General features: G+C 44.6%; 1 protein-coding gene across 2 annotated transcripts; it reads left to right on the top strand.

Annotated features, from left to right (window-relative positions):
* Nucleotides 1-1,169: 1,169 nt before the first annotated feature.
* On the top strand, nt 1,170-3,346 carry LOC144606692 (C-reactive protein-like). 2 transcript variants are annotated; one of them, XM_078422997.1, is made up of 3 exons: nt 1,170-1,239; nt 1,361-1,436; nt 2,176-3,346. In XM_078422997.1, the coding sequence occupies exons 2-3, from the start codon at nt 1,373-1,375 to the stop codon at nt 2,790-2,792; spliced, it is 681 nt and encodes a 226-aa protein (XP_078279123.1). In that variant the 5' UTR covers nt 1,170-1,239; nt 1,361-1,372; the 3' UTR covers nt 2,793-3,346. The 2 variants fall into 2 exon arrangements, with proteins under 2 accessions (XP_078279123.1, XP_078279124.1); XM_078422998.1 differs by having other exon boundaries at nt 1,172-1,210.
* The last annotated feature ends 21,032 nt before the right edge of the window (nt 3,347-24,378 follow it).

Genomic DNA, 24,378 nt, shown 5'->3' on the forward strand with positions numbered 1-24,378 from the left:
ATTTAGAACTGAGATGAGGAATTCCAGTCAGAGAGTTGTGAATCTGTGGAATTCTCTACCTCAGAAGGCAGTGGAGGCCAATTCTCTGAATGCATCCAAGAGAAAGCTAGATACTCTTAAGGATAGCTGAGTCAGGGGGTATGTGGAGAAGGCAGGAATGGGGTACTGATTGAGAATGTTCAGCCATGATCACATTGAAAGGCGGTGCTGGCTCAAAGGGCCGAATGGCCTCCCCCTGCACCTATTGTCTATTGTCTATTGTCCATAACCTCTCCATACTTTTTGTAAGGGGTTGACCAGAGCTGCACACAATATTCCAAATACGGCCTAACTAAGTTTTTATTTAGCTTCAAAATAAATTCCTGTCTTTCATACTTGATAGACCAATGAAGGCAAATTTCCATTTTACTAGCTCTGAACCTGAACCCCAAGATCACTCTGTACATCAGTGCAGAGTGTTGCCTGTAACTGTATAGTTTCCCTTCACATTCAACCTCCCAAAGTGCATTGAAGGCAACCACTGCAGTGCCTTCCTATATCAGAGATTGTAGGGACCTTGTGGAAGATCTTTGCCTGTCGCAGACGGGTCCCAGAGGAATGGAGAGTAACAAATATTGTTCATTTGTTTAAGAAGAGGAGTAGAGAGAATGCTGGAAATTACAGGCTGGTATGTCAGTGGTAGAGAAGCTATTGGAGAGGATTATTCGGGATAAGATTGACTCACATTTGAAGCAGTATGGGCTAACTAGGGACAGTCAGCATAGTCTCGGCAAACATGACTCACAGGAGGAGTATGAGATCTGATGATCTGATCAAAATCCATGAGACAGGGGAGGAAGGAGATGGGCTCCTGGACTATCCTTGCTGATGAACCCCAGGAGTGATTCAGTGCAACTGGGGTCCAAATGTAGGAGGGCAGGGCTGGGATTAGGAGTGGGCATCAACTCTGAGATGGGCTCCCATATGGAGCGGGGGAACTATCTGTGATCAGGTGGGAGAGGTGAACTTCATCACCGCCCGGGAAGATGAATTAACGTGGCTCGCTCCACACCCTCCCCCTCATTATCTGATGCTGAACGATGTCGACACACAGATTAATTGCAGCAGAGTTTGCTCCACCCCCTCAGTTCCTTCCTGCGATTGGCTGTGACTGGGTTCAGCAGGATATAAATTGCAGCAGCTTGTGCCCAGGGTATTGGACCCACCTGAGGTGAGACCGGCTTGTTGGAGACGGACACAGTGAGTACCAGAGGAGCTGTTTGTGTGTTGCTGACACACGGGACTGGCTGCTGGTTCTGAGTTTCAATGGATTGACAAGTGAAATGAAATGAAATGAATTGGGAATTCTTTGTTTCAACAGATTGGAGACAGGATGAAGCCCTTTATTCCACTTGTGCTTGTGATGTGCATTTACCTGTCAGGATCTGACAGTGCAGGTTAGTACCTTTTCTAATGTGAGGAGTTGCTGAGTGCAAGCATCAGTCATGGTGCACCTGATGACAGAGGTATTGAGGAACATGCAGGGCAGCAGGAGACCAGATTCCATTCCCAGTCTGTGCCGAGGCAGCAGGTGTCACCTTTTGTTTTGAGATACAGTGCGGAAACAGGCCCTTCGGCCCGCAGAGTCAGCACTGACCAGAGATCCCCTCATATTAACACCACCCTGCACACACCAGGGGGTGTTTTACATTTTAGATATGCTGCCTGACCCGCTGAGTTATTTCAGCATTTTGTTGCTTTTGAATAAACTAGTGAATTGTTTCTTGTATCCAACTCTTAAAATGTGTTGCCCTTCCATGTGCTGGAATCTTTGCCCAATTATGTCTGGTGGTGAAGAATGACTAGTTCTCTTTCTCAGGACGGTGAGAATAAGAAGAGGTCACAGGTCGGGTGATACTAAGACAAAATGTGTTGTATTTTGGCAAACCAGAAATCAATCTTCTTCAAAACTTGCCCAGGTTAGAATTTGTGCCTTTAGTCAATTGCACTTGTTCCTCTGGTGAAGAACAGCTTCCGTAGAACACACTTCTGGAACTGTTCCCACTCTGTCGATCAGGTTTAAATAAAACATTCCTTTGCATAAAACTGCTCACTAGTTACCCTGTGCTCCATCTCAGACGGCAATGTTACAATTTTAAACTGAGATTTAACAATCTAACTCTTTGCATTTTACAGATTTGAAGGGAAAATCAGCGATATTCCCAACAGCAACAGACAACAGTTTCATCAAATTGGATGCATCTGATTTCGCCTACTTGACCGCCTTTACTGTCTGCCTCAGGGCAGCCTCTGAAGAGAATCGCGTTTACTCATTGTTCTCGTACGCAACAAGCTCTTCCGCCAATAGTATACTGATATGGCAACAATCTAAAACAGAATTATGGTTAGAATTAGGAAACCAAAGAACTATATTTTTCGTCACAGAAATGAATTCTTTACTGAGCCACATCTGTGTGACCTGGGAGTCTCAAGGGGGTGAGATAACAGTCTGGGTCAATGGGAGAGGCAGTCTACAGAAGGTTAGTGGAAAGGGTCTGGTTGTGAAAGGGTCTGGTACGTTTATAATTGGTCAGGAGCAAGACTCAGTCGGTGGAGGTTTTGACATCAATCAATCTTTTGTCGGAGAGATGACAGATGTTGATATGTGGGATCGTGTTCTAAAACCAAATGATATTAAGTTGATCAGTCAGGGTTGTTTCACAGATGGAGGGAACATCATTGACTGGGATTTAACACCATTTACATCAGGGGGGAACGTCATTATTGAAGACAATGATGATTGTGCCGTTTAGAATGTGTTGGTCTTCCATCCTCTCTAACTGAATATGACCTGGTTTTGTGATCTTTCCTCTCTACACAAAATCAGCAGTAGAAGTAGTGGTGTTGATTCTAAAATAAAGGGCCGTTTGCTTCTGGATAAGTGACAAATCAGTGTCCTTCCAGTTTCTCATCAATCTCCCTGACAGGATAATGGCTTCAAAGTCAGTACATAACAGTCTCGAACGGTTGGGCATCCCAGTTAAAAGGTGCAGCAGTGCAGAACGGTGTCCAGGGCATTTAGTGCCATCTCTCTGATACACACATGTAGACAAGAAAGTGCCAGGGACACGGGGGTGGTGGTGATGGGCAGACACGGCCTGTGGGAAAGTCCCTGTGGTGGAGGCTGATCCTGCTCTTGACTTAGATTGTGCTGATTGGAATTATTACTGTCTCTCTCTGTATTACCCTCTTGATTTCACATTGTTTGTTACACCAATGTTTGGAAAGCTCACAATGTGTTCTGTGCTTCCAGTGATTGTGATTGAACTGTAACATTGCAGTTTCATCAGCTAAATAAATGAACATCAAAACAACAAAGATCTTGTCTATGAATGACTCTGTGTGTGTCCGGTCTCCAGTTAACACTCAGTAAACTTCACTATGTTTTCATGTGATAAAATGACTGTGTGTGCGTTGGTGCCTCCTCCAACAGGATCCGACCACTGGCCACATCTTCTCATCTCCACCCCTTTCTGCAAAGACCATTCCCTCTGCAACTCACTGGTTAACTCGTCCCTTCCCACCCAAACCAACTCCTACCCAGGTACTTTCCTCAGCAACTGCAGGAGATGCAACACCTGTCCCTGTACCTCCTACCTCGACTCCATGCAAGGACCCCAAGTTTTTTCAGGTGAGGCAGAAGTTCACTTGTACCTCCTCCAACCTCATCTATGTATCTGCTGTTCCAGGTGTGGACTGCTATATAGTGGTGAGACCAAGTGCATGCTCCTCGATCATTTTGCTAAACACCTCTGCTCAGTCCACCTAAACCTACCTGATCTCCTGGTTGCTAAACACTTTAACTCCCCCTCCCATTCCCACACTGTTCTTTCTGTCCTGGGCCTCCTTCATTCTCAGAGTGAGACCCAGCGCAAATTGGAGGAACATCACCTCACAATTTGCTTGGGCATCTTGCACCCCAGTGGTATGAACATTGACTTCTCTAACTTCAAATAATCATTGCTTTCCCTCTCTCTCCATTCCTCCCCTTCTTTGGTCTCAGACCAATCTGACAGTACCTGATTACATTTAATCTCTGTTTGCTTTGTTGTTACCTTCTCCTAGTTATCAATGATCTATTCTACATTTTCCTTAATCTCCATCCCCTTTGATGTCTTGTTCTCACACCTTACACTTCCTTTTAGACAATAAACAATAGGTGCAGGAGTAGGCCCTTTGGCCCCTTGAGTCAGCACCGCCATTCACCATGATCATGGCTGATCATTCACAATCAGTACCCCGTTCCTGCCTTCACCCCGTATCCCTTGACTCTGCTATCATTAAGAGCTCTAACTAGCTCTCTCTTGAAAGCATTCAGGGAATTGGCCTCCACTGCCTTCTGAGGCAGAGAGTTCCACAGCTTCACAACTCTCTGAGTGAAAACGTTTTTCCTCATCTCCGTTCCTAATGGCCTACCGCTTATTTTTAAACTATAGCCCCCGGTTCGGGACTCCCCCAACATCGGGAACATGTTTCCTGCATGTCCAATCCCTTAATAATCTTATATGTTTCAATAAGATCCCCTCTCATGCTTCTAAATTCCAGTAGGAAAATAACTGCAGATGGTGGTACAAATCAAAGGTATGACAAAATGCTGGAGTAACTCAGCAGGTCAGGCAGCATCTAGGAGAGGAATGGGTGACGTTTTGGGTCGAGACCCTTTTCAGACACGTTTCAGGTCGAGACCCTTCTTCAGACCTGTCTGAAGAAGGGTCTCGACCCGAAACGTCACCCATTCCTTCTAAATTCCAGAGCATACAAGCCCAGTCGCTCCAGTCTTTCAACATACGACAGTCCCGCCATTCCGGGAATTAACTCATGAACCTATACTGCATTCCCTCAATAGTAGGAATGTCCTTCAAATTTGGAGACCAAAACTGCACACAACACTCCTGGTGTAGTCTCACTAGGGCCCTGTACAACTGCAAATGGACCTTTTTGCTCCTATACTCAACTCCTCTTGTTATGCAGGCCAACATTCCATGACCTTCTTTTTCACTGCCTGCTGTACCTGCATGCTTACTTTCAGTGACAGATGAACTAGGCCACCCAGATCTCGTGGTACTCCCCCTTTTCCTAACTTGACACCATTCAGATAATAACCTGCCTTCTTGTTCTTACCGCCAAACTGGATAACTTCACATTTATCCACATTAATCTGCACCCGCCATGCATCTGTCCACTCACACAAGCTGTCCAAGTCACCCTGCATCCTCATAGCATCCTCCTCACACTTCACACTGCCACCCAGCTTTGTGTCATCTGCAAATTTGCTAATGTTACTTTTAATCCCTTCATCTAAGTCATTAATATATATTGTAATTAGATGCGGTCCCAGCACCGAGCCTTGCGCTACCCCACTAGTCACTGCCTGTCATTCTGAAAGGGACCCACTAATCTCCTATGTGGGACCTTATCGAAGGCCTTCTGAAAGTCCAGGTATACTACATCCACTGGCTCTCCCTTGTCCATTTTCCTAGTTACATCCTCAAAAAATTCCAGAAGATTAGTCAAGCATGAGTTCTACTTCGTAAATCCGTACTGACTTGGAACGATCCTGTTACTACTATCCAAATGTTCCGCAATTTTTTCTTTTATAATTGACTCCAGCATCTTCCCCACCACCGATGTCATGCAAAATGGTGGGATAACATTAGCTACCCTCCAATCCACAGGAACTGATCCTGAATCTATAGAACATTGGAAAATGATCACAAAAACGTCTGCGTGATTTCAAACGCTGAGGTAGCAAAGGGTGGTCATGTAGGGGGTTTCTTTCAGTTCATGTATATCTCTGTATCTTCTCCCTCCCCTGACTCTCAGTCTGATGAAGGGTCTCCATCTGAACCATTCCCCATTCCTTCTCTCCTGGGATGCTGCCTGTCCCACTGAGTTACTCTAGCACCAGTGTCCTGCTCCTTCTCCTGTGGCTGAAGATGATACAGTCCCTCTTCCAGGCCCCTGTTATTTCTCCCCTAGCTTCTCACAATATCCCACGATAGACCTGATCAGGCCCCAGGGTTTTATACACTTTGCAAGAGGATGACCAGGGAGAAGGTCGGACTGCTCAATAATAAAGTGGAGAATTTGTGCTTGCAGTGAGAGAATGTAGGTGAGATGCTAAACGTGCGCATGGTAGCTGGGACCTCTGTTGTTTGTGATGTATATATATGACATGCAGCAAGGATGCGGCGTGTTTAGAGCGAATGGAGATGAGATTTAGAAAACAACATTGTGAAGAAGGGTCGAAACAGGAAAGGTCACCTCACTATGCTCCCCAGAGATGCTGCCTGACCCGCTGAGTTACTCCAGCACATTGTGTCTATTTCTTTACGAGAATACTGCCAGAATTAGAGAGTATTATCTAAAAGGAGAGATTGGACAAACCATTTGTTTTCCTTGGAGAATTGGACTGAGAGACCTTAAGAATATGAGAGGCATGGATAGAGGGAGACAGTCAGACTTTTTTCCCCAGGGTGGCAAGGTCAAGGGCTAGAGGGCATCTTACATTGACCCAGAATATTATATCACACCCTTATGAAGTCCCAGGTCACCCGATGTGTCTCAGCAAAGCATCCATTTATGGGTGGTGAATCTCAGCCGCAACCTTTCCTAAATACAGCGCTAGTGGTCTTTTGGATTCTTCCCAAGACAACAGTTCACTTGGGGAAATACACTTTACGTAGGAGTGCAAACTGCAAGAGCGAGTCTTTTCAGAGGCTGCATTGGGGCTTGCAGTAAAGATAGTCAAACCGGAGAAATCTGATGCCCCCAACCTAAACAGTTGGTGTCAGTTTTCTTTGGGAATATCAATGATTTCCCATCTAAGTCACTTATATGTTATATTGTTAGAGATAGATTGTTAAAGCGGGAGATGGAGGAACAGATTTGTAGACAGATTACTGAAAGATGCCAAAGCAACATGGTTGTCCTTGTGGGTGACTTTACCTCCCCCAATATTGACTGGCACTTGCTCAGTACCAAAGGCTCAGCCAGAGCAGAATTTGTGAGGTTTATCCAAGAGGGTTTTTTGAAATATAATGTGGATACTCTAACCGGAAAAGGGTTGCTCCAGCTCTTTGTGTCTTTTTTTCGTAAACCAACATCTGCAGTTCCATGTATTAAAATACTGGACCTTGTGTTGAGTCAGGTGAAACTTGGAGTATTCCGTAGAGTTCTGGTCACCATGTTACAGATAGGATTTGAAAGCTTTAGAAAGGATGCAGAGGAAGAATGATGCTTGGATTAGGGGGCTGTGAGCTACAGGGAGAGGTTGGACAGACCTGGATTGTTTTCTCTGGAATGCTGGATGTTGTGGGGAGACCAGATGGAAGTATATAAAATTCTGAGAGGCACAGAGAGGGTAGACAGTCAGAACCTTTTTTCCAGGGAGGAAAAATGAAATACTAGAGGGCATAGCTTTAAGGAGAAACGAGCAAAGTTTAAAGAAGGTATGAGGGGCAAGTTGTTTTACTCAGAGGGTAATGAGTGCCTGGAAGATGTGCTTGAGGCAGAGATAATAGTGGCATTTTTCAGACTTTTGCACAGGGATATGTATATGCAGGGAATGGAAGGATGTGGATTATATGCATGCAGATAAGAGATGGTCTTGGCATTGTTTTCTGCACAGGCATTGAGGGGTGAAGGGCCTGTTCCTGTGTTTTACTGTTCTATGTTCTGAGTTTGAGATTGTAACTTGCCATCTGAGATGGAGCACAGGGTAATTTATCCATTCCATCAGCACGTTGCATGTCCACGAGGGCTGCTGCCTGCTGCAAAACCAGTCTGTCTTCACCTGTGGCCAAATTGATTTGCCTACTTATTTGAAAGTTGTCAGTGTCTGCAAGCACATCTACTGGTGACTTCACTGATTTGCCTTGTGAATTTGTTAAGCATATCTCTTGAGTGACATGGTTTATCTTCTTGCTAAATTTTCATTTTTGATGCTTTCGGATCGCAAAATCACTTTGTGATCAACATTGTGTAGTCTCACCCTGTTTAATTAATATTTCTGTTTTCATTCTTCCTTCCAAACCTGGGAAACCTCACATTTTCCTCCATTGTGCTCCATCTGCTAAATAATTGTCCACTCAGTTAACCTGTCCATATCCCTTTCCAGGATCGTTGTGCCCTGGTCATCCACCTGTCTTTGTTCACGAGTAAATCTGTCTACAGTTCACTCAGTCACTTCTTCCGTCACTAATGTGGACTGTAAATAGTTGAGCCCCAGACCTAATCCTTTGTGACACTGCACGAGTTACTGATTGACCATTTATTGAAACTGCTGTTAGTTAGTTAGTCTAGTCTCCTTGCCCGTGCATTACCACAACCGTATGTAGCCTTTGTGCTTTCCATGTAGACGGGGGGGATTAGTTTCGGTCATAAACTAACCAAAACCAATGTACTGGCAATGTAGCGCAGACTTGTCACATTAAATAAAACAAACATATTGTTGGAAACATCTCAATAACTGGAGTGACTCCAATATGTTTTTCCCCAGTTGGGATTGCCCCATTGCTAATATCATATCATATATATACAGCCGGAAACAGGCCTTTTCGGCCCTCCAAGTCCGTGCCGCCCAGCGATCCCCACACATTAACACTATCCTACACCCACTAGGGACAATTTTTACATTTACCCAGCCAATTAACCTACATACCTGTACATCTTTGGAGTGTGGGAGGAAACCGAAGATCTCGGAGAAAACCCACGCAGGTCACGGGGAGAACGTACAAACTCCTTACAATGCAGCACCCGTAGTCAGGATCGAACCTGAGTCTCCGGCGCTGCATTCACTGTAAAGCAGCAACTCTACTGCTGCGCTACCGTGCCGCCAGTTGACACAGCATGGGGCTCCTCTGTTCAAACCGAGGTCCTGCCCTTGCACTGTTCCTGTTGCTTGGTTCACTTCCAGACCAATGCTCTCCCTCCTCTCTTGGTTCTCTCTCAGATTTGATAGATACTTATTTCCCACACACAAAGCCATGCTGTCTGTTTCTAACCCATTCTTACCTTTACATAATCTGCCAGATACTGTCCCTCAGATTCCTCTCCAGTAACCTCCCCACCACTGACGTTCAGCCCACCGGCCTGTACTTCTCTGGCTTGGCTTTGCAGCCCTTCTGAAGCAAAGTCACAACTTTAGCCATCCTCCAGTGTCCTGCTCCTTCTCCTGTGGCTGAAGATGATACAGTCCCTCTTCCAGGCCCCTGTTATTTCTCCCCTAGCTTCTCACAATATCCCACGATAGACCTGATCAGGCCCCAGGGTTTTATACACTTTGCAAGAGGATGACCAGGGAGAAGGTCGTACTGCTCAATAATAAAGTGGAGAATTTGTGCTTGCAGTGAGAGAATGTAGGTGAGATGCTAAACGTGCGCATGGTAGCTGGGACCTCTGTTGTTTGTGATGTATATATATGACATGCAGCAAGGATGCGGCGTGTTTAGAGCGAATGGAGATGAGATTTAGAAAACAACATTGTGAAGAAGGGTCGAAACAGGAAAGGTCACCTCACTATGCTCCCCAGAGATGCTGCCTGACCCGCTGAGTTACTCCAGCACATTGTGTCTATTTCTTTACGAGAATACTGCCAGAATTAGAGAGTATTATCTAAAAGGAGAGATTGGACAAACCATTTGTTTTCCTTGGAGAATTGGACTGAGAGACCTTAAGAATATGAGAGGCATGGATAGAGGGAGACAGTCAGACTTTTTTCCCCAGGGTGGCAAGGTCAAGGGCTAGAGGGCATCTTACATTGACCCAGAATATTATATCACACCCTTATGAAGTCCCAGGTCACCCGATGTGTCTCAGCAAAGCATCCATTTCTGGGTGGTGAATCTCAGCCGCAACCTTTCCTAAATACAGCGCTAGTGGTCTTTTGGATTCTTCCCAAGACAACAGTTCACTTGGGGAAATACACTTTACGGAGGAGTGCAAACTGCAAGAGCGAGTCTTTTCAGAGGCTGCATTGGGGCTTGCAGTAAAGATAGTCAAACCGGAGAAATCTGATGCCCCCAACCTAAACAGTTGGTGTCAGTTTTCTTTGGGAATATCAATGATTTCCCATCTAAGTCACTTATATGTTATATTGTTAGAGATAGATTGTTAAAGCGGGAGATGGAGGAACAGATTTGTAGACAGATTACTGAAAGATGCCAAAGCAACATGGTTGTCCTTGTGGGTGACTTTACCTCCCCCAATATTGACTGGCACTTGCTCAGTACCAAAGGCTCAGCCAGAGCAGAATTTGTGAGGTTTATCCAAGAGGGTTTTTTGAAATATAATGTGGATACTCTAACCGGAAAAGGGTTGCTCCAGCTCTTTGTTTCTTTTTTTCGTAAACCAACATCTGCAGTTCCATGTATTAAAATACTGGACCTTGTGTTGAGTCAGGTGAAACTTGGAGTATTCCGTAGAGTTCTGGTCACCATGTTACAGATAGGATTTGAAAGCTTTAGAAAGGATGCAGAGGAAGAATGATGCTTGGATTAGGGGGCTGTGAGCTACAGGGAGAGGTTGGACAGACCTGGATTGTTTTCTCTGGAATGCTGGATGTTGTGGGGAGACCAGATGGAAGTATATAAAATTCTAAGATGCACAGAGAGGGTAGACAGTCAGAACCTTTTTTCCAGGGAGGAAAAATGAAATACTAGAGGGCATAGCTTTAAGGAGAAACGAGCAAAGTTTAAAGAAGGTATGAGGGGCAAGTTGTTTTACTCAGAGGGTAATGAGTGCCTGGAAGATGTGCTTGAGGCAGAGATAATAGTGGCATTTTTCAGACTTTTGCACAGGGATATGTATATGCAGGGAATGGAAGGATGTGGATTATATGCATGCAGATAAGAGATGGTCTTGGCATTGTTTTCTGCACAGGCATTGAGGGGTGAAGGGCCTGTTCCTGTGTTTTACTGTTCTATGTTCTGAGTTTGAGATTGTAACTTGCCATCTGAGATGGAGCACAGGGTAATTTATCCATTCCATCAGCACGTTGCATGTCCACGAGGGCTGCTGCCTGCTGCAAAACCAGTCCGTCTTCACCTGTGGCCAAATTGATTTGCCTACTTATTTGAAAGTTGTCAGTGTCTGCAAGCACATCTACTGGTGACTTCACTGATTTGCCTTGTGAATTTGTTAAGCATATCTCTTGAGTGACATGGTTTATCTTCTTGCTAAATTTTCATGTTTGATGCTTTCGGATCGCAAAATCACTTTGTGATCAACATTGTGTAGTCTCACCCTGTTTAATTAATATTTCTGTTTTCATTCTTCCTTCCAAACCTGGGAAACCTCACATTTTCCTCCATTGTGCTCCATCTGCTAAATAATTGTCCACTCAGTTAACCTGTCCATATCCCTTTTCAGGCTCCTTGTGCCCTGGTCATCCACCTGTCTTTGTTCACGAGTAAATCTGTCTCCAGTTCACTCAGTCACTTCTTCTGTCACTAACGTGGACTGTAAATAGTTGAGCCCCAGACATAATCCTTGTCCATGTGTTCAAATACTGGATCTTGTGTTGAGAAATGAGCCTTGCAAGCAGACTGGTGTTTCAGTGGAAGAACATCGTGGACCCTATGTTGGGATATGAGCCTGGCCAGGTGACTGGTGATTCAGTGGAAGTGCGTTTTGAGGAAAGTGAATGCAACTTCAAAGATTTTAAGATTGGTGTGAATAGGGGGAAGGCAGGACCTTATTGAAAGGGGTTGACTTTAAAGAAGACAAACTCCAATGTTATTCTGCTGGAGTTCATATAGATACACTGGGAGTCGTTATTATTGGGTTTGTCCACATCTGACGCGTGGGAGTCATTTAAACGCCAGCTGATTGAAGTTCAGGACTGGGATTTTCCATTAAGGAGGAGGGATAAGGATGGCGAAGGAAGGCAACTGTGGATGACCAAAGAGATGAAAATGTGGTTTAAACTATAAAAGATGCGTTTGCAAAGTTTACCAGGATGGCATTAGGCAGGATGTTTGACATAAATAACGGATGAAAAAACTGAAACGAGTGATTGGAAGGACCAAATGGTGCCATGAATATCAATGATTTTTATACTTACATTAAAAACAAGAGGGTAACTAGAGAGAAGTTAGAACCACTCCAGGATGAAGGAGTGAATCTGCGCTTTGTGCCAGGGATGTGAGCGAGCTACTACACAAGTACTTTACATCTGTTTTCACCAAGGAGAAGGACTTGGAGGTAGTGAGATCAATGTGGAGAATACTAATTTGCAAGGTTTGAGATTATGAAGGAGGAAGGAAACTTGATGAAGATCTTTGTGTCTTCTATAGCCATAGGTGAGGTCCGGGAGGACTGGAGAGCAGCTAATGTTGTTCCTTTGTTTAAGGAAGGAGGTAAAGAGAATCCAGGGGAGTTTTAGCTGGTGTTCAGAGGGTAACTCATGTTAGACATCCCAAAATGCACATTACACTGCCAATAGTCACTAGTCACATTTCTCTGTATTAAATTCCATCAAACATTCCTCGGCCCACCGGGCCAACTGATTAAGATCTTCCTGCAATTTTTGACAACCATATTCACCATCAGCAATACCATCCACTTTTGTGTCATCTCAAACATGCTAATCATGCAATGTTTGTTCTCATCCAAATAATTAATGTAGATGCCAAACAGCAATATGTCCAGCACAGAACCATGAGGCACACCATTAGTCACAAGCTCCAGTCTGAAAAGCAATCTTCCACCATCACCCACAGCTTCCTTCCATAAAGCCAATATTCTATCCATTCAGCTATCTCTCCTTGGATCCCATGTGATCTAACCTTTCGGAACCTAAGGTTCTTACCATGCCTTGTGATGGTACCATGCGGAACCTTGTCGAATGCCTTGATGAAATCCATGTGGATTTAGAACTGGCTTACTGATAAAAGGACAATATTCAGGCTGGAGTTTCTGTGACCAGTAGAGTCGTGCAGGGATCTGTGATCAGCTACAGAAATGGGCAGAGAGATGAGAAATGTTGTTGAATCTGAGCAAGTGTGAGGTGTTTCACATTGGGAGGTTGAATGCAAGGGAGAAATATGCAATTAATGGCATGGTCCTTAACAGCATTGATGTACAGAGGGATCTTTGATACCGTCCATAAATCCCTGACAGTTGCAACATAATAAGTAAAATAATAAAGAAGGTAGGACTGATCAAGCATAAAGGAGGGAATTTGTGCTTGGACTCAGGAGATATAGGCAAGATACTAAAGGAATACTTTGCATCTGTTTTCAACAAGAGGAAGGACCTGGAGATTAGGAAGATCAGTGTGGAGAATTTAGGGTGGCACTGTGGGTAGCGAGGTAGAGCTGGTACCTTTCAGCGTCAGGGACCCAGGTTTGACCCTGACCCGCGGGTGCTGTCTGTACGGAGTTTGTATGTTCTCCCTGTGCCCATAGAAAAATAGAAAAATAGGTGCAGGAGTAAGTCATTCGGCCCTTCGAGCCAGCCCCGCCATTCAATATGATCATCACTGATCATCTAAAATCAGTACCCAGTTCCTGTTTTTTCCCCATATCCCTTGATACCTTTAGCCTGAAGAGCTAAATCTACCATATGGTAGACCACATGGGTTTCTCTGGCTGCTCCGGTTTCCTCCCACAACCCAAAGACATGCAGGTTTGTAAGTTAATTGGCTTCAATAAAAAATTTAATTTGTCCCTATTGTGTAGGACAGTGTTGATGTAATGGGTGTTCACCGGTCGGCACGGATTCATTGGGCCGAAGAACCTGTTTCCGCACTGTATCTCTAATGTGTAAAGTCTAATGGTAATTAATATGTAAGTACAGTTTGGGATCAAGAAGGAGGAGGGAGCCTTGATGAAATTGCACTTTTATGCAATTCCGTTTGGTGGAGAATGGGATACCTAGGCAAAATAAGCATGGTTTTGTACACAGCAGATTGTGTCTTACAATCTTCGTTGATTTTTTTGAGTAGGTGAAGAATGTGATCAATGAGGTTAGGGCAGTGGATGTTGTCCACTTGCATTTTAGTAAGCTATTTGATAATGATCCCTATGGTAGGCAGATCCACAAGGTTAATATGCATGGGATTAACAGTGATTTGGTCGTATGCATTCACAACTGGTTTACTGAGGAAAATGAAAATAGGGCCAATGTAGGTCTGGGATTGTGTGGGCTTGTAATGTGTGTTTATGGCCAACCTGCACTTTGATTCTCTGTCCTGGAGATGGAGTGAAGGAACTCAGCGATGTGGGGAGGAAATTGGCAGCAAGGATGACTGCTTTGGTGTTGCTTCCTGCATCCCTGCAGAACTCACAAGGAGGGTCAATGCGGAAAAGGTGGCGAATGTCATATTGCGGTCTTGCAATAGCTGTTTGATCATCAGCTGTGCAGTAGGCTCCATTCAGAGACCACAAGTATGAAGTGTTGCACTTTGGTATATCAAAACAGGGCAGGACTTACACAGTGAAGGGTAGAGGCCTGGAGAGGTTAACACAAAACACAGATCTGAGGTACATGGTCCCCTGGAAATGACATTTCAGGTGGACAGAACAGTTAAGAAGGTGTTGGCTTACTTGCAGGGCTCACGTTGTCGACCTCCTCGTGGTGAGCCCTGTCAGCTGACCTTAGTCAGGTGAACGACAACAAACAGAGACAGCAGAAGCAGAAATAGCAGAAATAACAACGAACAAACAACATAAGACTTAAGACTTTGCCTTCCATCACAGTGAGGGTGTGCCTAGAGCAATCACTGTGATGGCTGTTTTATGTAAAAAAAAAAAAATTATCTGTGTGTCTTGTGCTCTTTAATGTCCACTGCCGGACCCTGACGTGAGAGGACGCTGGCGTTGAGTATTCGCCGCTTTTCCGTCAGGATAGTTTGTCTGTTTGTTTCTATGTTAATTGTTTTTGTAAAGCGCTTTGAGCATGTGATAAGGCGCTATATAAAATAAATGGATTATTATTATTATTATTAACAACAGCTTGCAGCCCAAATGCAACTTCAGTGGCTGCAGTTTTGCGCCAACCCGGAGCATGCGCACTTCTTAGGGCGGGCACCTATGGATGTCGAACCGGATGGCATCACCCTGCAGCAGCTGAATGCAAAAGGCCTCGCCAAGGCGAAAACCACCATCATTGAACATCTGCTACAGACCCACAAAGTCACTGCAATCCTGCTCCAAGAGACTCACAGAAGTGACAGCTCCCATCTGAAGATCCCTGGCCGCCTACACCGAGAGCCACACACTCGGGATTGCCACCTTTGTCTACAGCGCCTGGAGGATGTTACATAACTTCTGCAAGACGCAAGAAGAAGAAGAAGGCCTGCTTGCCTTCATTGTCATGATGCAGCAGTATGTATTGGTGAGACCATGCTTGCATACTATGTCAAGTTTTGCCTGCCCAACTGCAGCCCTTCTGAAGCAAAGTCACAACTTTAGCCATCCTCCAGTGTCCTGCTCCTTCTCCTGTGGCTGAAGATGATACAGTCCCTCTTCCAGGCCCCTGTTATTTCTCCCCTAGCTTCTCACAATATCCCACGATAGACCTGATCAGGCCCCAGGGTTTTATACACTTTGCAAGAGGATGACCAGGGAGAAGGTCGGACTGCTCAATAATAAAGTGGAGAATTTGTGCTTGCAGTGAGAGAATGTAGGTGAGATGCTAAACGTGCGCATGGTAGCTGGGACCCCTGTTGTTTGTGATGTATATATATGACATGCAGCAAGGATGCGGCGTGTTTAGAGCGAATGGAGATGAGATTTAGAAAACAACATTGTGAAGAAGGGTCGAAACAGGAAAGGTCACCTCACTATGCTCCCCAGAGATGCTGCCTGACCCGCTGAGTTACTCCAGCACATTGTGTCTATTTCTTTACGAGAATACTGCCAGAATTAGAGAGTATTATCTAAAAGGAGAGATTGGACAAACCATTTGTTTTCCTTGGAGAATTGGACTGAGAGACCTTAAGAATATGAGAGGCATGGATAGAGGGAGACAGTCAGACTTTTTTCCCCAGGGTGGCAAGGTCAAGGGCTAGAGGGCATCTTACATTGACCCAGAATATTATATCACACCCTTATGAAGTCCCAGGTCACCCGATGTGTCTCAGCAAAGCATCCATTTCTGGGTGGTGAATCTCAGCCGCAACCTTTCCTAAATACAGCGCTAGTGGTCTTTTGGATTCTTCCCAAGACAACAGTTCACTTGGGGAAATACACTTTACGTAGGAGTGCAAACTGCAAGAGCGAGTCTTTTCAGAGGCTGCATTGGGGCTTGCAGTAAAGATAGTCAAACCGGAGAAATCTGATGCCCCCAACCTAAACAGTTGGTGTCAGTTTTCTTTGGGAATATCAATGATTTCCCATCTAAGTCACTTATATGTTATATTGTTAGAGATAGATTGTTAAAGCGGGAGATGGAGGAACAGATTTGTAGACAGATTACTGAAAGATGCCAAAGCAACATGGTTGTCCTTGTGGGTGACTTTACCTCCCCCAATATTGACTGGCACTTGCTCAGTACCAAAGGCTCAGCCAGAGCAGAATTTGTGAGGTTTATCCAAGAGGGTTTTTTGAAATATAATGTGGATACTCTAACCGGAAAAGGGTTGCTCCAGCTCTTTGTGTCTTTTTTTCGTAAACCAACATCTGCAGTTCCATGTATTAAAATACTGGACCTTCTGTTGAGTCAGGTGAAACTTGGAGTATTCCGTAGAGTTCTGGTCACCATGTTACAGATAGGATTTGAAAGCTTTAGAAAGGATGCAGAGGAAGAATGATGCTTGGATTAGGGGGCTGTGAGCTACAGGGAGAGGTTGGACAGACCTGGATTGTTTTCTCTGGAATGCTGGATGTTGTGGGGAGACCAGATGGAAGTATATAAAATTCTGAGAGGCACAGAGAGGGTAGACAGTCAGAACCTTTTTTCCAGGGAGGAAAAATGAAATACTAGAGGGCATAGCTTTAAGGAGAAAGGAGCAAAGTTTAAAAAAGGTATGAGGGGCAAGTTGTTTTACTTAGAGGGTAATGAGTGCCTGGAAGATGTGCTTGAGGCAGAGATAATAGTGGCATTTTTCAGACTTTTGCACAGGGATATGTATATGCAGGGAATGGAAGGATGTGGATTATATGCATGCAGATAAGAGATGGTCTTGGCATTGTTTTCTGCACAGGCATTGAGGGGTGAAGGGCCTGTTCCTGTGTTTTACTGTTCTATGTTCTGAGTTTGAGATTGTAACTTGCCATCTGAGATGGAGCACAGGGTAATTTATCCATTCCATCAGCACGTTGCATGTCCACGAGGGCTGCTGCCTGCTGCAAAACCAGTCTGTCTTCACCTGTGGCCAAATTGATTTGCCTACTTATTTGAAAGTTGTCAGTGTCTGCAAGCACATCTACTGGTGACTTCACTGATTTGCCTTGTGAATTTGTTAAGCATATCTCTTGAGTGACATGGTTTATCTTCTTGCTAAATTTTCATGTTTGATGCTTTCGGATCGCAAAATCACTTTGTGATCAACATTGTGTAGTCTCACCCTGTTTAATTAATATTTCTGTTTTAATTCTTCCTTCCAAACCTGGGAAACCTCACATTTTCCTCCATTGTGCTCCATCTGCTAAATAATTGTCCACTCAGTTAACCTGTCCATTTCCCTTTTCAGGCTCCTTGTGCCCTGGTCATCCACCTGTCTTTGTTCACGAGTAAATCTGTCTACAGTTCACTCAGTCACTTCTTCTGTCACTAACGTGGACTGTAAATAGTTGAGCCCCAGACATAATCCTTGTCCATGTGTTCAAATACTGGATCTTGTGTTGAGAAATGAGCCTTGCAAGCAGACTGGTGTTTCAGTGGAAGAACATCGTGGACCCTATGTTGGGATATGAGCCTGGCCAGGTGACTGGTGATTCAGTGGAAGTGCGTTTTGAGGAAAGTGAATGCAACTTCAAAGATTTTAAGATTGGTGTGAATAGGGGGAAGGCAGGACCTTATTGAAAGGGGTTGACTTTAAAGAAGACAAACTCCAATGTTATTCTGCTGGAGTTCATATAGATACACTGGGAGTCGTTATTATTGGGTTTGTCCACATCTGACGCGTGGGAGTCATTTAAACGCCAGCTGATTGAAGTTCAGGACTGGGATTTTCCATTAAGGAGGAGGGATAAGGATGGCGAAGGAAGGCAACTGTGGATGACCAAAGAGATGAAAATGTGGTTTAAACTATAAAAGATGCGTTTGCAAAGTTTACCAGGATGGCATTAGGCAGGATTTTTGACATAAATAACGGATGAAAAAACTGAAACGAGTGATTAGAAGGACCAAATGGTGCCATGAATATCAATGATTTTTATACTTACATTAAAAACAAGAGGGTAACTAGAGAGAAGTTAGAACCACTCCAGGATGAAGGAGTGAATCTGCGCTTTGTGCCAGGGATGTGAGCGAGCTACTACACAAGTACTTTACATCTGTTTTCACCAAGGAGAAGGACTTGGAGGTAGTGAGATCAATGTGGAGAATACCAATTTGCAAGGTTTGAGATTATGAAGGAGGAAGGAAACTTGATGAAGATCTTTGTGTCTTCTATAGCCATAGGTGAGGTCCGGGAGGACTGGAGAGTAGCTAATGTTGTTCCTTTGTTTAAGGAAGGAGATAAAGAGAATCCAGGGGAGTTTTAGCTGGTGTTCCTTACATCAGTGGAGGAGAAACTATTGGAGAGGATTCATTGTGATAGGGTTTATTCCCATTTGGAACACAATGGGATATTTAGGGACAGTCAGCATGGCTTTGTGCACGGCAGGTCATGACTTACTAACTTAGAGTCATAGAGCTTGGAGACAGGCCCATTAGCCCATCTTGCCCACATCGACCAACATGCCTCATCTATACTAGCCTCACCTACCTCCTCCCCCGATGGTCTCCCCCCCCCCCCCACCTTAAATCCATGTCCTCTGGTTCGCGATTTCCCTACTCTGCACAAGAGATTTTGTACTTTTACCTAATTTATTTCTCTCAAGATTTTATACACATTTATAAGATAACCCCACATCCTCCTGTGCTCCAAGGAATATAGTCTTAGTCTACTCAACCTCTTCATATAGCTCAGGCCTTCTAGTCCTGGAAACATCCTGGTAAATCTTCTCTACATCCTTCCCAGTTTGATAACATCTTTCCTATAACATGGTGCCCAAACCTGAACCCAATATTCTAAATGTGACCTCACCAACATTAAAGAACTGCAACGTGACCTCCCAACTACTGTAGTCAATACTCTGATTAATGAAGGACAATGTAATGAAAGCCTTCTTGACCACTCTATTTACCTGTAATGCCACTTTCAAGGAGATCTGCACTCTGAGATCCCTCTACTCTAGAACACTCCCCAGATCCATACCATTCACTGTGTAGGTCTTGCCCATGTTAGACATCCCAAAATGCACATTACACTGCCAATAGTCACTAGTCACATTTCTCTGTATTAAATTCCATCAAACATTCCTCGGCCCACCGGGCCAACTGATTAAGATCTTCCTGCAATTTTTGACAACCATATTCACCATCAGCAATACCATCCACTTTTGTGTCATCTCAAACATGCTAATCATGCAATGTTTGTTCTCATCCAAATAATTAATGTAGATGCCAAACAGCAATATGTCCAGCACAGAACCATGAGGCACACCATTAGTCACAAGCTCCAGTCTGAAAAGCAATCTTCCACCATCACCCACAGCTTCCTTCCATAAAGCCAATATTCTATCCATTCAGCTATCTCTCCTTGGATCCCATGTGATCTAACCTTTCGGAACCTAAGGTTCTTACCATGCCTTGTGATGGTACCATGCGGAACCTTGTCGAATGCCTTGATGAAATCCATGTGGATTTAGAACTGGCTTACTGATAAAAGGACAATATTCAGGCTGGAGTTTCTGTGACCAGTAGAGTCGTGCAGGGATCTGTGATCAGCTACAGAAATGGGCAGAGAGATGAGAAATGTTGTTGAATCTGAGCAAGTGTGAGGTGTTTCACATTGGGAGGTTGAATGCAAGGGAGAAATATGCAATTAATGGCATGGTCCTTAACAGCATTGATGTACAGAGGGATCTTTGATACCGTCCATAAATCCCTGACAGTTGCAACATAATAAGTAAAATAATAAAGAAGGTAGGACTGATCAAGAATAAAGGAGGGAATTTGTGCTTGGACTCAGGAGATATAGGCAAGATACTAAAGGAATACTTTGCATCTGTTTTCAACAAGAGGAAGGACCTGGAGATTAGGAAGATCAGTGTGGAGAATTTAGGGTGGCACTGTGGGTAGCGAGGTAGAGCTGGTACCTTTCAGCGTCAGGGACCCAGGTTTGACCCTGACCCGCGGGTGCTGTCTGTACGGAGTTTGTATGTTCTCCCTGTGCCCATAGAAAAATAGAAAAATAGGTGCAGGAGTAAGTCATTCGGCCCTTCGAGCCAGCCCCGCCATTCAATATGATCATCACTGATCATCTAAAATCAGTACCCAGTTCCTGTTTTTTCCCCATATCCCTTGATACCTTTAGCCTGAAGAGCTAAATCTACCATATGGTAGACCACATGGGTTTCTCTGGCTGCTCCGGTTTCCTCCCACAACCCAAAGACATGCAGGTTTGTAAGTTAATTGGCTTCAATAAAAAATTTAATTTGTCCCTATTGTGTAGGACAGTGTTGATGTAATGGGTGTTCACCGGTCGGCACGGATTCATTGGGCCGAAGAACCTGTTTCCGCACTGTATCTCTAATGTGTAAAGTCTAATGGTAATTAATATGTAAGTACAGTTTGGGATCAAGAAGGAGGAGGGAGCCTTGATGAAATTGCACTTTTATGCAATTCCGTTTGGTGGAGAATGGGATACCTAGGCAAAATAAGCATGGTTTTGTACACAGCAGATTGTGTCTTACAATCTTCGTTGATTTTTTTGAGTAGGTGAAGAATGTGATCAATGAGGTTAGGGCAGTGGATGTTGTCCACTTGCATTTTAGTAAGCTATTTGATAATGATCCCTATGGTAGGCAGATCCACAAGGTTAATATGCATGGGATTAACAGTGATTTGGTCGTATGCATTCACAACTGGTTTACTGAGGAAAATGAAAATAGGGCCAATGTAGGTCTGGGATTGTGTGGGCTTGTAATGTGTGTTTATGGCCAACCTGCACTTTGATTCTCTGTCCTGGAGATGGAGTGAAGGAACTCAGCGATGTGGGGTGGAAATTGGCAGCAAGGATGACTGCTTTGGTGTTGCTTCCTGCATCCCTGCAGAACTCACAAGGAGGGTCAATGCGGAAAAGGTGGCGAATGTCATATTGCGGTCTTGCAATAGCTGTTTGATCATCAGCTGTGCAGTAGGCTCCATTCAGAGACCACAAGTATGAAGTGTTGCACTTTGGTATATCAAAACAGGGCAGGACTTACACAGTGAAGGGTAGAGGCCTGGAGAGGTTAACACAAAACACAGATCTGAGGTACATGGTCCCCTGGAAATGACATTTCAGGTGGACAGAACAGTTAAGAAGGTGTTGGCTTACTTGCAGGGCTCACGTTGTCGACCTCCTCGTGGTGAGCCCTGTCAGCTGACCTTAGTCAGGTGAACGACAACAAACAGAGACAGCAGAAGCAGAAATAGCAGAAATAACAACGAACAAACAACAACAGCTTGCAGCCCAAATGCAACTTCAGTGGCTGCAGTTTGGCGCCAACCCGGAGCATGCGCACTTCTTAGGGCGGGCACCTATGGATGTCGAACCGAATGGCATCACCCTGCAGCAGCTGAATGCAAAAGGCCTCACCAAGGCGAAAACCACCATCATTGAACATCTGCTACAGACCCACAAAGTCACTGCAATCCTGCTCCAAGAGACTCACAGAAGTGACAGCTCCCATCTGAAGATCCCTGGCCGCCTACACCGAGAGCCACACACTCGGGATTGCCACCTTTGTCTACAGCGCCTGGAGGATGTTACATAACTTCTGCAAGACGCAAGAAGAAGAAGAAGAAGGCCTGCTTGCCTTCATTGTCATGATGCAGCAGTATGTATTGGTGAGACCATGCTTGCATACTATGTCAAGTTTTGCCTGCCCAACTGTAGGAAGGTTGTCATTAAGTTGGAAGGTGTACAGAAGAGATTCACCAGGATGTCACCTTGATTCAAAGAGCAGATAGGTCCAGTCCTTCATGCCTGGAGCTCCAGAACCATGGGTGCTGGCTGGGACCAAACTAGAAGCCTGGAAAAGGAGCTGGAAGCCTCATGGGACAAGGTGGAGGCAAGGACAAGAGCTGAGGAAGGACACGTATCTCCAAACACCACTGCAGGCACACATCTGATCATGGCTGTTCCAATCCTGGCCTCAACACCACGTCCCCGTTGTCTCCACACACCCCTGCTTCCCAGTCCATCTCCAGCTTTATACTACTCTGGGTTGGAGCATTCCAAAGAGCAACAATAAACATCTGGGAGAAAAAAATGTCCTCCTCGTTTCTGCCCTGAATGTACAATCTCTGCTTCTGAAATGTTGACTCTTCTTTCTAGATCTCTCACTTGGGGGGACATCCTCTCGGCTGCCACCTCAAAATCTCAACTCCAATGAGTTTTTTTCACAGGTGCCCAGGTGACTATCGGTATAACTCAGGGATCAATGCTGGGCCCATTGCTGTTTGTGGTTTATATCAATGATTTAGATGCAAAGATGCTGGGCATGATTAATATGTGTTCCAATGATACAATAGGTGATATTGTACATCATCAATTGCCTGGCTGCACAGTCCATGCACCACCACACTGTGAATGAAAAACGTGCCCCATATATCTCCTTTAAAATTACTCCCCCTCCTCCTAAATCTATGCCCTTTAGCATTTGCCATGCTGAAAAACCCCTATCTACCCAATATATGCCTGATAAAACAGAGTTGAACTGATAAAACAACAGTTTGCCCAACCATCTGCTTATCAATAAACTCTTCCCCCAGACTTTGTCCTGCATCTTCTCTCTTCCAGCTTTCTCTGCTCCCCACAATCATTCTCAAGAAGGGTCCTGATGCAAAACATCACCTAACCACATTCTCAAGATGCTGCGTCACCCGTTGAGTTACCCCAGCACTTTGTGTCTTTTTTGAAAAACAGCATCTGCAGTTCCTTGTTTCTGCAGTTGAACGCTTCTTCTCCAAACTACTTATGACCTCCCATCACTTCCACCTTGCATTTCAAAATAAAATCCAGTTCTGGGTGCAACAGAAAGTAAATCATTGAATATTCCTCATGGGAAATGCCGATACAATCACACACAGTGACTCCGGTGGTCTTGCAGTCAGCTCCAGTGATGGCTTCATGCTCCTTCATCCACACTTTGGCAGCTCTATTGTCTGAACTATCAGTTTCTACTGTCCCCTTCTTTACATCTCACTGCCAGACATTATCCATTCATTAGCATTTCCCCATGGTCTCCCCACACCCACAGAACATAGAACAGTGGGCAGGAACAATCCCTACAGCCCACAATGTTTATGCCGTACAGGATGCTAAGTTAAACCAATCTCCTTTTCTGGCATGTGATCCAAATCTCTCCATTCCTTACATATCCATATGCCCATCTAGAACCCTCTTAAACACCACTCTCGTATCTGCCCCGACACAACCCCTGGCAGCGCATTGAAGGCACCTTCTACTATCTGTGTTAAATACGTATCCCACATATCTCCTTTAAACTTTGCCACTCTCACCTTCAAACCATGCCCTCTAGTCTTTGATATTTCCATCTTTGGGAAAAATGTTCTGACTGTCCACTGAATCTATGCTTCTCATAATTTTATTTAGTTCTATTAGTTTTGCCTTCAAACTCCAATGGTCCAGAGAAAACAATCCAAGTTTGTCCAACATCTTCTCATTGCTGGTATCACAAAATGCTGGAGTAACTCAGCAGGTCAGGCAGCATCTCAGGAGAGAAGGAATGGGTGACGTTTCGGGTCGAGACCCTTCTTCAGATTGGCTCTCAACCCGAAACGTCACCCATTCCTTCTCTCCTGAGATGCTGCCTGACCTGCTGAGTTACTCCAGCATTTTGTGATACCTTCGATTTGTACCAGCATCTGCAGTTATTTTCCTACATCTTCTCATTGCTAATGCCCATTAATCCAGGAAGCTTTCCAGGAAACCTCTTCTGCACCATCTGCACATCTGGGTGTCCTAGTGCATCAGTCACTGAAAGGAAGCATGCAGGTACAGCAGGCAGTGAAGAAAGCCAGTGGAATATTGGCCTTCATAACAAGAGGAGTTGAGTATAGGAGCAAAGAGGTCCTTCTGCAGTTGTACAGGGCCCGAGTGAGACCTCACCTGCA

This window comes from Rhinoraja longicauda, chromosome 27 (assembly GCF_053455715.1).
Source record: "Rhinoraja longicauda isolate Sanriku21f chromosome 27, sRhiLon1.1, whole genome shotgun sequence".
NCBI classification, from domain to species: domain Eukaryota; kingdom Metazoa; phylum Chordata; class Chondrichthyes; order Rajiformes; family Arhynchobatidae; genus Rhinoraja; species Rhinoraja longicauda.

Excerpts from the sequence above, each read along its gene's own strand:
- LOC144606692 (XM_078422997.1), top strand. The coding sequence starts at position 1,373 with ATGAAGCCCTTTATTCCACTTGTGCTTGTGATGTGCATTTACCTGTCA. Across the intron at positions 1,437-2,175 it reads GTCAGGATCTGACAGTGCAG|ATTTGAAGGGAAAATCAGCG; the intron begins GTTAGTACCTTT and ends TGCATTTTACAG.